This window comes from Pholcus phalangioides, unplaced genomic scaffold (genome assembly GCF_987345545.1).
Source record: "Pholcus phalangioides strain wild (caught in Gottingen) unplaced genomic scaffold, Ppha-v1.0 ptg000022l_1, whole genome shotgun sequence".
Lineage (NCBI taxonomy): Eukaryota > Metazoa > Arthropoda > Arachnida > Araneae > Pholcidae > Pholcus > Pholcus phalangioides.
This window is the reverse complement of record NW_028301615.1, coordinates 20,437,628-20,451,971: the sequence shown is the minus strand read 5'-3', so window position 1 is coordinate 20,451,971 and position 14,344 is coordinate 20,437,628. Positions and strand designations below refer to the sequence as shown.

The 14,344-nt window shown below is 34.6% G+C and overlaps 1 protein-coding gene across 2 annotated transcripts in view; it reads right to left on the bottom strand.

Moving 5' to 3' along the window:
• Positions 1–14,344, bottom strand: part of LOC149069971 (ATPase family gene 2 protein homolog A-like) — a 20,615-nt gene extending 6,271 nt beyond the window's left edge. Inside the window, exons 1-10 of one of the 2 annotated variants that reach the window (XM_089249364.1) lie at positions 13,947–14,344; positions 11,710–12,042; positions 8,153–8,719; positions 6,953–7,082; positions 5,612–5,671; positions 3,213–3,336; positions 2,514–2,648; positions 1,643–1,760; positions 1,348–1,472; positions 457–666 (exon numbers count right to left, since the gene is read on the bottom strand). In XM_089249364.1, the coding sequence (XP_089105490.1) occupies positions 457–666; positions 1,348–1,472; positions 1,643–1,760; positions 2,514–2,648; positions 3,213–3,336; positions 5,612–5,671; positions 6,953–7,082; positions 8,153–8,719; positions 11,710–12,042; positions 13,947–14,145 (2,001 nt within the window). In that variant the 5' untranslated portion in view covers positions 14,146–14,344. The remainder of the gene's footprint in view (positions 1–456; positions 667–1,347; positions 1,473–1,642; positions 1,761–2,513; positions 2,649–3,212; positions 3,337–5,611; positions 5,672–6,952; positions 7,083–8,152; positions 8,720–11,709; positions 12,043–13,946) is intronic. The other variant, XM_089249365.1, reaches the window with a different exon arrangement.

The window sequence follows — 14,344 nt, the reverse complement described above, 5'->3', positions numbered from 1 at the left end:
CCACCTTTTGTCGAAAATTGAGTTTCAAAATGGGGAGTTTTCTTGTACATGGATAGTATTATAGGTATTACAATTAGCAAATTATTCAGTTACTTGCAATTTACCATTAGAGTGACTCTGATGGTGATAACGAATTAGCTGTTGTAGCTGATTGTGATGTATCAGATGAGTGATGAGGAATTGAATGGTTTCTATGATGAATAAAAAAATCTCATTTATATCTTAAAATAAAAAATATCTTTTAGGAAAATTTTTTTTTCCAAATTTTAAGCCCAAAAAATCAGTTTCTTGTACACGTTAAAATATGGTACATTTAAAGAGAGGCATTTCACATAACATTATTTAAATTTACTAAATAGAAATGTATTCTTCCTGACTACGATATTACATATTGTGTTTATTTGGGGAAGAGAAAATTTTTTTCCCCTGAAAAAGAGAAAGAAATACAAGAGTCACCTTTATAGATATGAAATTTATTTTACTCTCTGTAGCAACAGCTTTGGCTATCATCGTCTTTGAGCATCCAGGAGGTCCATATAAGATTATACCACGAGAAGGGCAAATTCCGCTTGCAAGAAATGCTTCTGGTTTCAAGAGAGGCAACTCCACCATATCTTTGACTTCTTGTTTAACATGATGCATTCCTCCTATGTTAGACCAAGTCACCTGTTTTTCAAAATGAATGAGTAAACACATAGGTATAAAAAATATATTTGGAAGCAAATAGTGCTACCTGAATTTTTCTTCCCCAGAACTAATACAATTATAGCTTTCTTCAGATAATTAAAATACATATAATGCCAATCTTAGGTTCAATTTTATTGAACTGATCATTTCATGTCCATGAGGGCTAATTAGTACAGGACCAACAGCTTTAAAGCCGACTTTTCAATAACTGTGATTTCATAAAATTAAATTCTTCCCCCAAACAAGATTTGAATCAATACCAAGTATAATTTACTGAAGAGCCACCATGAGCACAATGGAGAAGTAATCACGATTTAGCTTTTTGATTATCCTAAGTTTATATCTTTCAACAATGTTTTTGGGATTTCTCAAATTCGACAGGAATTTAATAAATCTATCTACTGATAATGTTCAAATATCCCCTTCAAGATTTTAAAACAGTGAAACTCTTATATAACTATACTCGAGGGACTGGAGAAGCATATTGTTGTAAATGGAATACTTAACACTATGAAAAGTGCATCAAACCAAAGAGTAATAATGTTATAAAAGTGATTATCATTATAGAGAGCATCATTATACAGAATTTTTGCTGTATTATAAAATTAAAAACACTAATTTCATTAAATATTTGTATTTAAGTTTAAAGAAAAGACGTACATTCGGAACTTCGACAATGAATTCTTCCATAATAGATGGTTTCATGCCCTTTAATAGGCAAGCCATATTGTCATGGGTAATAATACCCTGGTAAGTTTCCAAGCTGGATTCCACTTCAAAAAATGCTGGAATAAAGTAATACAAATCTTCAAATGCACAAAGGAAGATCAATAGTGTTACAGACAAAGGAAAAAGACCATAACTTCTGATTATGCTAGAAAACTGAACAATGTATTCAAATTTTTTAAAATAAAAATTTGCTCCTCTTTCCATCATAAATTATATGCAATTGTACCTTTGGAACAAAGTCTTTCTAAATCCCTTCCCACAAAACCATGAGCATCCAAAGAAATTCTAGAGATTTCATCTGAAGTCAATGAGTGCTTCCTTGAAGCTAACAGTTTTCTTAATATCTAGAGGATAGAAGAAAAGCATGTGTATAAGATAGATGCTATGATAATGAATTTATCACAGAGAGCAGAAAAACTATTTGTTGTACAATATATTAGTACTCATTTTTTGTCGCCACACAGAAAGAAGCAGATAGGTCCGGCCCAGGAGGAATCTCATAATTTTTTTTCCCTTTTTGCACACTATAAATTCATTGTAGATGGGCCTTTAAAGTATAAGAGTCATGATCAAGAGATTGAGTGTTTTTGAGAAGGTAAAAAACAAACATGATCACGCTGGAGTATTTTATTTTTAGAGCAAGATTAATCAGAAAATATAGTTTAAAATCACATTCATTTTGCATCCACTCTTTAATTTGAAGTGCAATAGCATTTTGGAGGTTTGAGCCCTTTGGGGGATGGAAGAGCATAGGAGGAGAAGGAGACCCTCAGTGGGCAAGAGAAACAAGCCTCATGTTTTTTGGAGTGAGAGAGTAACTCCTATGGATTCAGGAGGCAAGGACTTGACAGGTTCGCTGTAAGTGAAGAGGATGTGCACAGAATTTTTTGTTTACTGCTAATAATTAATTAAATCAACTATTAATTAATTATGTGTTTGAAGTCAATCAATTATCAAAACTGAACCTGACAGTTATTTACATAAATCTTTGACTGGGAGTGCAGAAAATTATCTTATCACTGAGAGAGCACATACGTCAGATGGGGTGTATAAGTGAGAGATTATTGTATTTTGCATAAATCATAAACAACTTTTACCTCATCCCTGTCTTGGGCAGTAGGAACATCAAACTTTATTTCTTTTTCGAGTCTGCCATGCCTTCTCAATGTGATATCAATAAGATCTATTTGACTGGTGGTAGCTATCAATGCAATCTTTTTTTCTCTTGCCTTCTGTTTCAAAAAAAGGATAACCAATTGATTTTAAAAATTTCTAAGGGTTAGGAATTTAGAATCACAGTGTAGTAAAAGAAAAAGAAAACTGGTTTATAGGCTAGATAGCTGAAGTAAAATTATTGTCCTGGCAAAGTTATACAGGTGTCCTGTAAGTCCTTGTGTGGCTGTTATCTCAGCAACCATTTGTCACACAGGTATGGTTCTAATTTGAAAAAAGTGCTTAAAATGTGTCTAGAAATGACATTGCACCAGTTCTGAGAGTATGTCATAAAATAAAAAAAATCTTAATTTTTCTACCGTCCCCTGTTCTCTAACTTACAATTAGAAAGTTGTTCCCCAGTCTTTCCTGACGTCAAAAAAAAAAATCCCATGTTTCTAAGGGATTTTATATTATTTTTTAAATTTAAAAATCGGAAGAAAAACTGGTAAAAGTGAATTCTGAAGATATTTTGAGCATTTTTCAAATTAGAACCATTCCTTTAAGATGAATAGTTGATCAAATAAAGGCTGTATTAGGACTTATGGGACACCCTGTATACTCAATATTTTATTGTAACTCACTGGTAATTCGTCAATCAACGTTTTAAGCTCAATGGCAATAGATTTTTCCTCACTGGATGGTTTATAATCACTATCTTTAGAGCACAACTTGTCGATTTCTTCAATGAACAACATGCATGGCGCTCTGCAAATTTAAAAGAAACAATGAACTAATTATTCATTTTCAGATTATATTTTATCGACATCCATACATACATAGAACTGATTTTTTTGATTGATTCATCTGCTCAATTAATTTTACGCCTTTAAAATTGATTATAGACAGGAAATAATGGTACCGTAAACTGGGGTGACTTGGATACATACTCTAATTTCCTATTTTAGATGATGCCATAGCCACTGTAAATGAGATAGAGAGGTGATTCCAAGTCCAGCCATCAATGATTAAGAATGGCGCCCAAATCTCTCATAATTATCCCCTGCCTAATTTTATGTTCTATTTCCCACCCAACTCCAGGGAGTTGGTGTGCAGTAAAGTAGTGCTTAGTAGTTATAGCTTACAGTCTTGATAGGAGTTTGCTTTGGTAAGTATACTTATTGTTTTGACTGTTGAAAATGATAATTAAATTAGTTTAATACTGGCTGCTTGATTGATGAAATGTTTGATATTTATGAGATGACTTGAGGACAATATTTTATATTTGCTACAGACACACCCCGATGCCATGAGTTGTACAGATGCCACAAACACATGAGAAAATATTAGATCCAGGCCTATAGAAATTACACAGAAGACTGTGTAATTCAGATAAATGTTTTAATCAATTTAAGAGATAAACATCACATTTAAAGATTAACACCAAAAAACGGGCATTTACCATTAGACAGAATTACATTGCAAACATGAAAAAATAATGACCTTTTATTTATATTTGTAAAAAAAATTATGTACAGTAAAACCTCTCTTTCTCAAAAACTCTATTTCTTGAAACACTCCTTATCTCGAAAAATAATAAAGTCCTTCCATATATTGTACTAAACCAATGCATTTTCACCTCAGTCTCAAAGTGATTTTCGAAAAACCTCTTTATCTCGAAGGCCTAGCCCAACGATAGTAAAAAAAAACCAGAAAACATGGAATTTTTCCCTCTCTTTCATGCACAAATCTGGTTTTCTTCCAGAAATAAAAAAGAAACATGAAAAAGGATTATTCAGTAAAATAGCCCATTGTGTTGATGGGTCTTGTCAATCGTGGGCTGATACTATGATTGACAGGGTGGATGGCTTGTTCAGCATGGCAAAAAGTCAGCCAACAGACAATTCAAAATTGCTTTAAGAAAGTTGCGGGTTTAAAACCAGTCATCTCAGTGATAGATCAGATCTGGTGGCTCACTCAAATTTAAATACATCTCAGAACAATGTTGAAGAATGAATTTTCAGAAGATGAAATTTCAGAACATTTAGGGCATTACTAAAAACACTTGAAGCTAGAAATTTCATTTTCCGATTTTGTGGAAATGGGCAGTTAACACTCAGACTTACAGCACCTTGACTGATACCAAAATTATTGCTCAATGTATAGCCGACTCGGATGACGAAAATACAGCAGAAAATGCTCCAGAGGAATTAGAAAAAAGTAACAGTGAAAAATGCTGTGTCATTTTCTGGACCAAACTGTGGAAAGATAGGGATCAAAATATTTACAGCTCTTGCTAGTGTAGATGAAATTGTGAGGGCTCAATGAGCAAAAGAATATGCATCAAACTAAGCTTACGGATTATTTTAAATAAGGTATATAAATAAAATTGAGTTGAACAAAACCAAAAGAAATTGATCGTATTTTAGTGTGTTTGCATACAGTGTGATTGAAAACATTGATTATGTAACTTAACCAATAATTTCATTAGTATGTACCATATATAGTACGGTATTTTTTAGCTCTTATCAATTGAATTTTTCACCATTTTTGGTTTATTTTTCTTTTTTTACTTAAAAGAATTCTATTTCTCAAAAACTCTCTATCTCAAAATTTTTTTCGGTCTCGGCAGTTTGGAGATAGAGAGGTTTGACTATATTTATCTTTTTGTTTATTCGTTCCCAATTATTTCTAGTTGGCTGTGATGGAAACATACATTTTAAAAAGCAAAGTATCTAGGTAATAGAGCAGTCTTCAGGTGGAGGTGACTTTTGGGTACGATTTAATTTCCCTCCATTATAATAAGTTATAAAGCAATTATCTTCATCTATAAACAAATAACTAAAAACTTCTTCTTTCTAGTGGTGCAACATTTTTAGTAAAAAATGTTTATTCATAAGGGACATAATACAAAAAATGTCCAAAATCTGTACTGAAGTCACTTCAAGTTTACGGTACTTGATATATCAGCTGGTTTTTATAGCGCTGCTTATATTTAGAACAAGATGAAAACATGTGTAAAGAAGAAGGAAAAAAAAGTTACTGTGAAACAGCCTTTCGAAATATTCTTCTCAAATTTTCAAGAGCACTCAAACCTGAAAGTCTGTAATGAAAAAAAAAAGAATGTTAATTGTTGTTTTTATTTGAAGTTATAAAATTAACAAACACATAATTTTTCTGACAAATGGAGCGAGGGAAGAAATGAATGTTAAACATGTAACTGAATTTCATTAGCCAACAAATGAATTATAATTTTTTGCTGAAAATAATTATTATAAACACATTTTCTAATGGTACGAACAATCAGGGCTGTAGCATGCCTGCCCATGGCCTCAGGGTTGACATTTTTTCTGGGGGGGGGGGCACGTAAAAGAAAAAAAGTTATGCAAAATAAGTGTACATTATTTGTGAGGCCCACATTCGGCTCGGGGCCCCAGACTAGACACATCCCTGCCAACAATGTCAATGAAGAAATGTCAACAACTGTGGCGGGTCTGAATTTATAAGTATGCGAATAATGCTGATTCTCGATCAAGGGGGTTCTAAACAGCATCATGGGGGGCCTCCGAGCAAAGGAATATAATGGGAGGGGAGGAGGCCTGTACTTGGACGAAAGTGCCTGCTTACAAATTTACATACTCTTGAAAATCATAGTACCCTTAAACACTTAAGGCCCTATGGATCAATGCATTAAGTTGATCCAGCCGTCGATACAACAATAATCCCTTTACAATAATATTTTGACTTGGTCCACAGAGTCTCATTATTTCATCATATTAAGATGAACTTCTATAATTTGAATTCGAAATCTCCGGCTGTACCGGACCAAATTTCTCAAGTGAGCCCATGTGTTAAGACAGTACTGCCTACAATTTTTGATAACTCAAAGTAATATAGACTGCCGGAAGCACTTCAAGATATCAAGGTTTATTCTTATTTGGGATAAGAAACTGTAATTATCAATAACTTGATATACTATATTGATAACCTGATATCAAATATTAATAACTTGTTACTAATGTGCGTAATTAACTGCTTTGACAAGGGGACACCAGTATCAATTGGTAAGGGATAATTCTAGGCTGTGGTGTTGCAAGGAGTTTTTCTCCAATAGGGTTGTGAATTCTACCACAGCTCATACATTTAAAAAGAAATACAATAAACATATTGGGATGAATTGAGAAGCCATCCATACTTAGATGAGACAACCATAATTATTTTTATGGGCAGTATATTTATATTTTATCATAATTATTGGTTTTTGCTCTTATTGGGTTTCTGTATTTTTGATATATAGTTTATTTGACCACCTCGTTGGGCATTAGTCCGCGTTGTGGCTTTTGTATTTTCTCAATAGCGAAACAGAAAAAGAGAAGGCTCTCACTTGCTGAAAATCTCATCTGCTTTCACAATAACAGTTGGAACTCTGCTTTCATTGTAGAGAGCTTTGACAACCAAAGACTTCCCAGTTCCCGGAAGACCATAGATTAAAATACCTTTTGGCACCATTCGTTCTGAAATATAACAGGAACATTAATCAAACAAAAAAAAGTGGAACACTTGTGTTTAAATTCTTCACTGCTATTTTTTTTTAAATATTCAATGGGATAAACAGAAAATTTCATTAATAAATCACAAAGAGATGGTTGCATTAATTGTTGCGGTCAATCATTCACACAGATTTCATGTAATCTTAGCTTCTTATTGCAAAATATATACAGTGCCGTCTTAACGCACGGGCCCACCCGGGAATGGCGAGGGATCCTCAGGTGTAGACAGGGCGCTAATGAAAATGAGATCTATTGATCTACTTCGCTCAACTGTGAAATATGCCATCTTGCAATTTCAGATGGTAGCCAAAAATGATCATGTTTTGTTGTAATAAAAATTGAACAAGTAAAAAGTGTAACTAAATGTGTAATTTATAAAGAAAGCACCCTCTGTGGCAATATTTGGAACCTTTTTTTTTTTCGCTGAAAGAAATTCCCATTCCTTTATTTAGTCATCTACAAAATTTCATGATTTTCTGATGACTGGTTTCGGCTGTAGGCAGCTTTGAAATAGAGATCTTTAATTATGGATACCCTGTATAAACAAGTAATGGTTGGCTTGATACATAGGAATGTGTATAACATACTAGATTTACATGCATAACATACTAGATTTACATGCATAACATACTAGATTTACATGCATAACATACTAGATTTACATGCATAACATACTAGATTTACATGCATAACATACTAGTATAACATACTAGATTTACATGCATAACATACTAGTATAACATACTAGATTTACATGCATAACATACTAGTATAACATACTAGATTTACATGCATAACATACTAGTATAACATACTAGATTTACATGCATAATATACTAGTATAACATACTAGATTTACATGCATAACATACTAGTATAACATACTAGATTTACATGCATAACATACTAGTATAACATACTAGATTTACATGCATAACATACTAGTATAACATACTAGATTTACATGCATAACATACTAGTATAACATACTAGATTTACATGCATAACATACTAGTATAACATGCAAGATTTACCATTGCAAAATTCCGGACCTGAAGTTAAAAATGGTTCCAGAAGAGTTTTCAAGGTTTTGATCTGCGAGTGAAGGCCGCCAATGCTATCAAATGTCACATCGGAAGAACTATTGTAATCTGTAGAAGGTTTATCCCCCTTTTTCATTCGAATGACAGTTTGAGGTCCCATTATAAAACATGGCTGTTTGTTGAACACAACTGTTTGCTTCTTTTTATTTGATCGGCAAAGTTTTGATAAAGGTGCTCGACCGTACCTTCTATTCACAGTATCTGTATCAGAAACAGGAGTGGAACACGTGAAATTGATCTTCTTCAAATTACTATCATCTTGAATACCACTGAGATCATGAAACGAATCGAAGCAAGTCTTCATGTCGAGTTCGGATTTGGTGGTTGAATTGTCTATATTCAGTCTCTCAAATTTTTCACATATACTATCATTGTCAACTGATTCATTACAATACTGATCTGCAATATCCAGCCCTCTAATCTGAGTTATTTCAAGTTCACAGGAATATCCCATGAATGTTACAAACAGCACCATCCCTGTCCTGATTATTGATCGACCTGGAAGTGGGGATAATAAAAGAACATTATTATGTAAATGATGTAAAATGAAAATTAAGCAATACTAACGCTATTTGAAACAGAATACCAGCAAATCAAGAATCACATGAGATTTAAATGCCAGAAAAATGAATCACAGTAAAAGTCGGTTATAACAAGTGCAAGAATCACTCACTATAATGAGTGATTTGCAAGTGTTGTCAAATAGCTAATGTTAAAGACACAAATACAGGGTGTGCTACCAGCACTGACTTATGGAGCTGAAACATAAACACTTCCAAGGAGCATGAGAGTCATCATGTTCAATTCTTGAAGAAAGAAGGAAAAACTAGCATTTTCAAGGATTTTTTCTGATATCATAGTTAGTGATTCCTAAGTTTGAATTCGCTGTGACGAATATTTTTGTATCTTTCATCATCAACCATTTTCAATCCACTGCTGAATGAATGTTTCCACTAAATTTTTCCATTTTACTCTTTCTAATGCTTTTGCCATCCAGTTGACTCCAGCCCCTTTTTGGATCTCGTCGATCCATCTTGCTTGAGGACACCTCAGACATTTAACACGACAGGGATACCAATCCAGAATACCTGTGGTCCATCTGTTGGCCTGTCTTCTTGCAATATGTCCAACCCATTTCCATATTTTAAACGTTTAATTCTTTAAATGATATCCTATACCTTTGCATAACTTCTTATCCAAATGATTTGTTTTCCGTCTCTCTCTGTGATGCCTAGCATACTACTTTTCATACTTTGTGTTGTGTGTAGTCTTTGTATCATCTCGCTCTTTTTTTGTTGTTGTAAAAATTACTTTGAGGTGCTTCCAACAAAGAATAGACACAGAAAAGCCACATTTTTTAACCCCCCATTTTCGAGCTCCCCACTATACATATAGTTTGCATGAGGATTTTACTATATAAATGACTTTTGTCTCTCACTGACTATTACTAAACCAGACATGCAACTCGTCCATATTCCTTTACGGAACTTCTAAGGAATTAGTACATGGGGGAATGTGTGTGTATGTATAGTGACTTTCTGTGAAGTTTGCTTCTGTGTAATGCTTGTTATGTGTAGTGCTGTCATCTACAATCAATTTTTTTAAACTATGAGTCTTTGCTCAACTCATAGTGAGTGAAGTGTAATGAATGAATAATTATACCATTGTAGGCCTGTTGCTCTCTGTGGCGAGACTTTTCAGGGGGGGGGGGGATTAGCTCACGTTCGCACCCCAAAGTTGGGAACAGCAGGAAACCAACTTCAGCTGACCACCACTGCAGCAATGGTGGGGTTTGAACCCTCACGATGCAAGTCCATCACTATGACCACTCAACCACCACAGCAGTTCTTTCTTTCTCTCACTGACTAAGGAACGCAACGAAAAAGAAATGCTTGCTGAATTAAAAGTTTTCAGAGCTGTTTCTGAATGACTGAAAAAAAATTGCTAAAAAAATAATAACCTGATTCTCGAAAAAATGTTAATGAGTTCATGAAGATATGAAATTAAGCAATAGATAATCGAGAATTTCAATTGTTCAGTTGGGACCAAATATCTTTGATAATACGAAACTCTATGCAAAACTGAGAATCTCAACAGCTTTGAGATCAAAAATCAATTTCATGAATAGAGGTCTGTTTATTTGTTAATATTAGGATGAAATGATCTAAAAGGTGTTTTAATGTGGGTAAAGCAATAATTTTCTAAAATTTCATAACCTGACAGCAAAAATTTAAAATTCACTCATAACGAGAAGTGAATTATAATGACATTGTCATTATAATTCACTTCTCGTTAATTATAATGACATTGTCATTATAATGGACTATTGTAATTATAATTTCCCTTGTGATTATGAATTGTCATTATAAAGGACTTTCACTTTATTTTCATTATTCAAAAACGGCTTAACAACTGAAGAAAATTTCAGGCGTAAGCCAAATTCCTTTGGAGCCAAACAATAAATTTTATTCATTTTTTAATCAGGCTTGATGGATTTAAACATAATTTAGGTGCCAGTCAAATTCTTATATAGCAGAGCATATTAAAAAAAAAAAAAAAAAACGGTCCAAACAAAATGTTTTTTCTACATTTATGGAACTTGGATTGCTGTTGCAGTGGTGTCAGACGCGCTGATAAAAATTTAAAAAATTCTGTGCTGCCCTCACATTGGTGAAAAATGAATCAAAAATTTTTTTTTTTTTTTGTTGTGGAATCAAAGAGAAATCATCAAACCAAAAATCTGGAAATTGGAAATCTGTAACTTTTAGGGCACATACAGTTGATCTCGCTTATAACTTTTCCGTCCTTAGTATGACGTATTTTGTGGTCTCAACTCTAAGTAATTCTCATAAAGATTTCCCACTTACGTTTATTTATGACCTTTTTTTGAAAAAAACAGCATAAGCGAGATCCACTGTATTGTACATCTTTCTTGACTTCCGTGAACTTTTCCTCATTTTGCAACTATAACAGGTAGACAGACACGGATTCAGGATAATGTCTCGGGAAGTGCAACTCATGGTTTGGGTTCCTTAGATAATCCCATATTTTAAAGGACAGATAAATTTTCTCCATATTATTTGTGCCCCCCCCCCCCGGATTTGCACCTGATTGTAAGATTTTGGGACCTTTCCGTGCAGGTAGACATACAGATATTAAAACATTTTTAGGTGTTGATACTGCATTTTAGTTGGTATGACAACCAGGATCTGGGAATTTATAAAGCTCTGCATGTATTAGACTTAAATAATGGAGAAGTTTAAACAGATTATGATATATTAATATAGAGTCAACGCTTGATTTTACGAACTTCCAATTCATGAAGCAATATGTTTTTTCGAACTGGTCCTTTGGCCGCAAACAATATACCTCTTTTTTTTTTTTTGGACGTCTTTCCCATTTACAAACAAATTTTTCAAGTCCATACAAGTTTTTAAAAACAAGTGTCGACTGTATAAAATAAAAGAATGCAGAATTCCATTACTTACAATGTGTTTTCAAGATAAAATTCTTGAAACCAGTAGAGGCCATGAAACTTTTCTGCGATTTCGGCAATAAGCAAACCTCTGTAGCAAGGGAAGCATCCTTGAAAAACTCAGAATAACTATATACCTTCACCAGATGTTCACAATTGTAGTATAGTGTGTGTCGCTGAGTCAGAAAAATCTTCGAAGGTGAAATAGTTTCAGATGGCCAACATTGCAAACAGAACTGATTATGAGAACTTTCGAACATGACATACCCACCTGGATGAAGATTCAAAAACTGCATGGTTGATGGGTGGATAATCACTGATGGAGATGAACCGCTGATTGCATCAACTAAAAACACAGAATAGTAGAAATTTTACAACTGATTTAATTGAAAATTTCACCGCAAAACTTATCATATGAGCTAGTCATAGAATATCATAGGCTGGTCAAAAAAGATTGAGAACAAATCTATATCATAAATCGTCCCTGTATCTCCACCCATGTACTAATAATCAACAGCATTTATGGTGATTCATACACTTTGGTGTATTTCGTTTCCAAAGCAAGGTAGGTCTTTTCAATTTGCATCTGAAGTTAGAAAACCAACTTCAGTCGACTACCACTGTGCTGGTTACTGAATTAAAGCAATGGCTTTTAAGATGGGAAAACTGCTGCCACACTCAACATCAATGAATATATATATACATATGTATACAGTCGATGCTCAATATAAATTACCCCCCTTCGTCCCATTGAAAACTTACATTACAATTGGAAAGATCATTATATCGAAAATAAAACACATATGATGATCGTCTATAAAAACATTTGGGACTTATTCTATTCGTCATTGTAATTCCATTACAACGACCAATATAGAATAAATGGTAGTTATAACGAGCATCAACATATATGCATTTGGTACTAACCTCATTATTTTTTGCTCCCTGCCTCCACATATATCTCCGCAAGAGCTCCTGGAACCTGAACCAATAACACAAAACACTAGCGCCCCAAGTGGTGTAGTGGTAAGATGCTCATCTACCACCATGAAAGTTGCTGCCATGGTCCCAGGTTCAAACCCAAGGGAGGATATAGATAAGATATTTTCCCCAACAAGCTTGAGGTGGCCACTTATAGACAGTGCCTTTATTTCCAATCCATCTCATTAATGGCAGTAAATTACAATACAGTGCTATGGCCGGAGTTAGTGTTTGGTGAAGTAGTAACACAAAACAAGCATAATTCAGACAACATAAACATGTTAGGGCCATGCATGCACACACACATTTCTGAAATGACCAATTCGTTAGAAATTTCACAGAGGAATGTTTATTAGGTTCATGTACGATCAAGTAGTAAGTGCGCATCAGTATTATCAATGTTCGTTATCCATTTTTTTTTTCAATGATTACCAAGATATCCATTGTAGCAGCAAACCTGTTCTTTGTTCAAAGATGCACAATGAATCTGCTTTCCTTTATAGGCGCCTTAATCTCCAGTATAGGAACTAGCCAAGTTAGAGGGCTGTTTTAATGTATGATCCACCTAGGCATGGCCCAGTGCCTCATGATGAGATTCGGTACCATGATTTTAAAGAGTAAATATGTAAATCTGTAGTCAGGTACTTCCAGAGAGGTGGGGGGGGGGGCACTAAGTACAAAACTTTGCCTGAGGTCCCTTGGTACTGTTAAGACTCCCCTGCCTAGTTCCCCAAGTCAAGAGTACTTGACCAGCCTGTTCCCCATTGTTCATTCTTATTTCTTATCTCCAAAAGCGTGTTTATGGGAAGGCAAAAGCACAGCCATCATTAGAGGCTTCTGGGCAAAGTTATTTTCTGCATCCTACCTGACTAATAGTCACTTACTTACCGTTTGACACAAGGATGCCGAAAGTGTTTTAGACCTGTGGGCAGTGTCATAACTAGGCAGGTCATAACCGCACAGGACCCACTTCAAAAGGGGGGGGGGCAAGAAGGGACGAAATACAAATTCTTGCACAGGAATGGCTAGCTACGGCACTGCCTGTGGGCATTCAAATCAAGCTTCATGTGGAAATTACAATTTCTGAATTAATTCTGAGGGTGCTTGACTGTGTTACAAAATACTGCGAGTGTTTTTTTTCCCCGAAGCACCCAAACCGTGACCTGTTGGGCCCATGTGTTGAGATGGCTCTGGGCATCGGTGCCCCATGACCCCACACGAAGAGTAAAAATTGAAAATTTGTGAAAAATATTAGAAAATGTGTAGTACCTTTGAGCTTTGTGTTAGTTTCGATCTTTGCATAGAATATACGGTCTTTAATGTACCCATATGGAGAAGTCCGTCGAAGAGGGATAGGGCACGAACGCTCGTGAGTTTTCTCATCTTTTCCATGCATATAAATCCGGCAATCGGAGCATAGTTTCCACTGCGGTTTCGTTTCTTCACGTTTAGGTCCCACTTGTTTCATTTCTTCCGTAGACGGGATCAAGATTTCACATTTACCAATCAAAAACAACAACAATTATCTTGAAGAATCATTTCACAATCTTCCCAATCATTGCACAAATGTTTCGCATCTTGATAATTTCAAAGCGAGAAATCAGCAGCGTGTTGTGGGTACACGTGGTACAAACAGAAATCATTGTTTGTAAACAAAAGATTTGAAA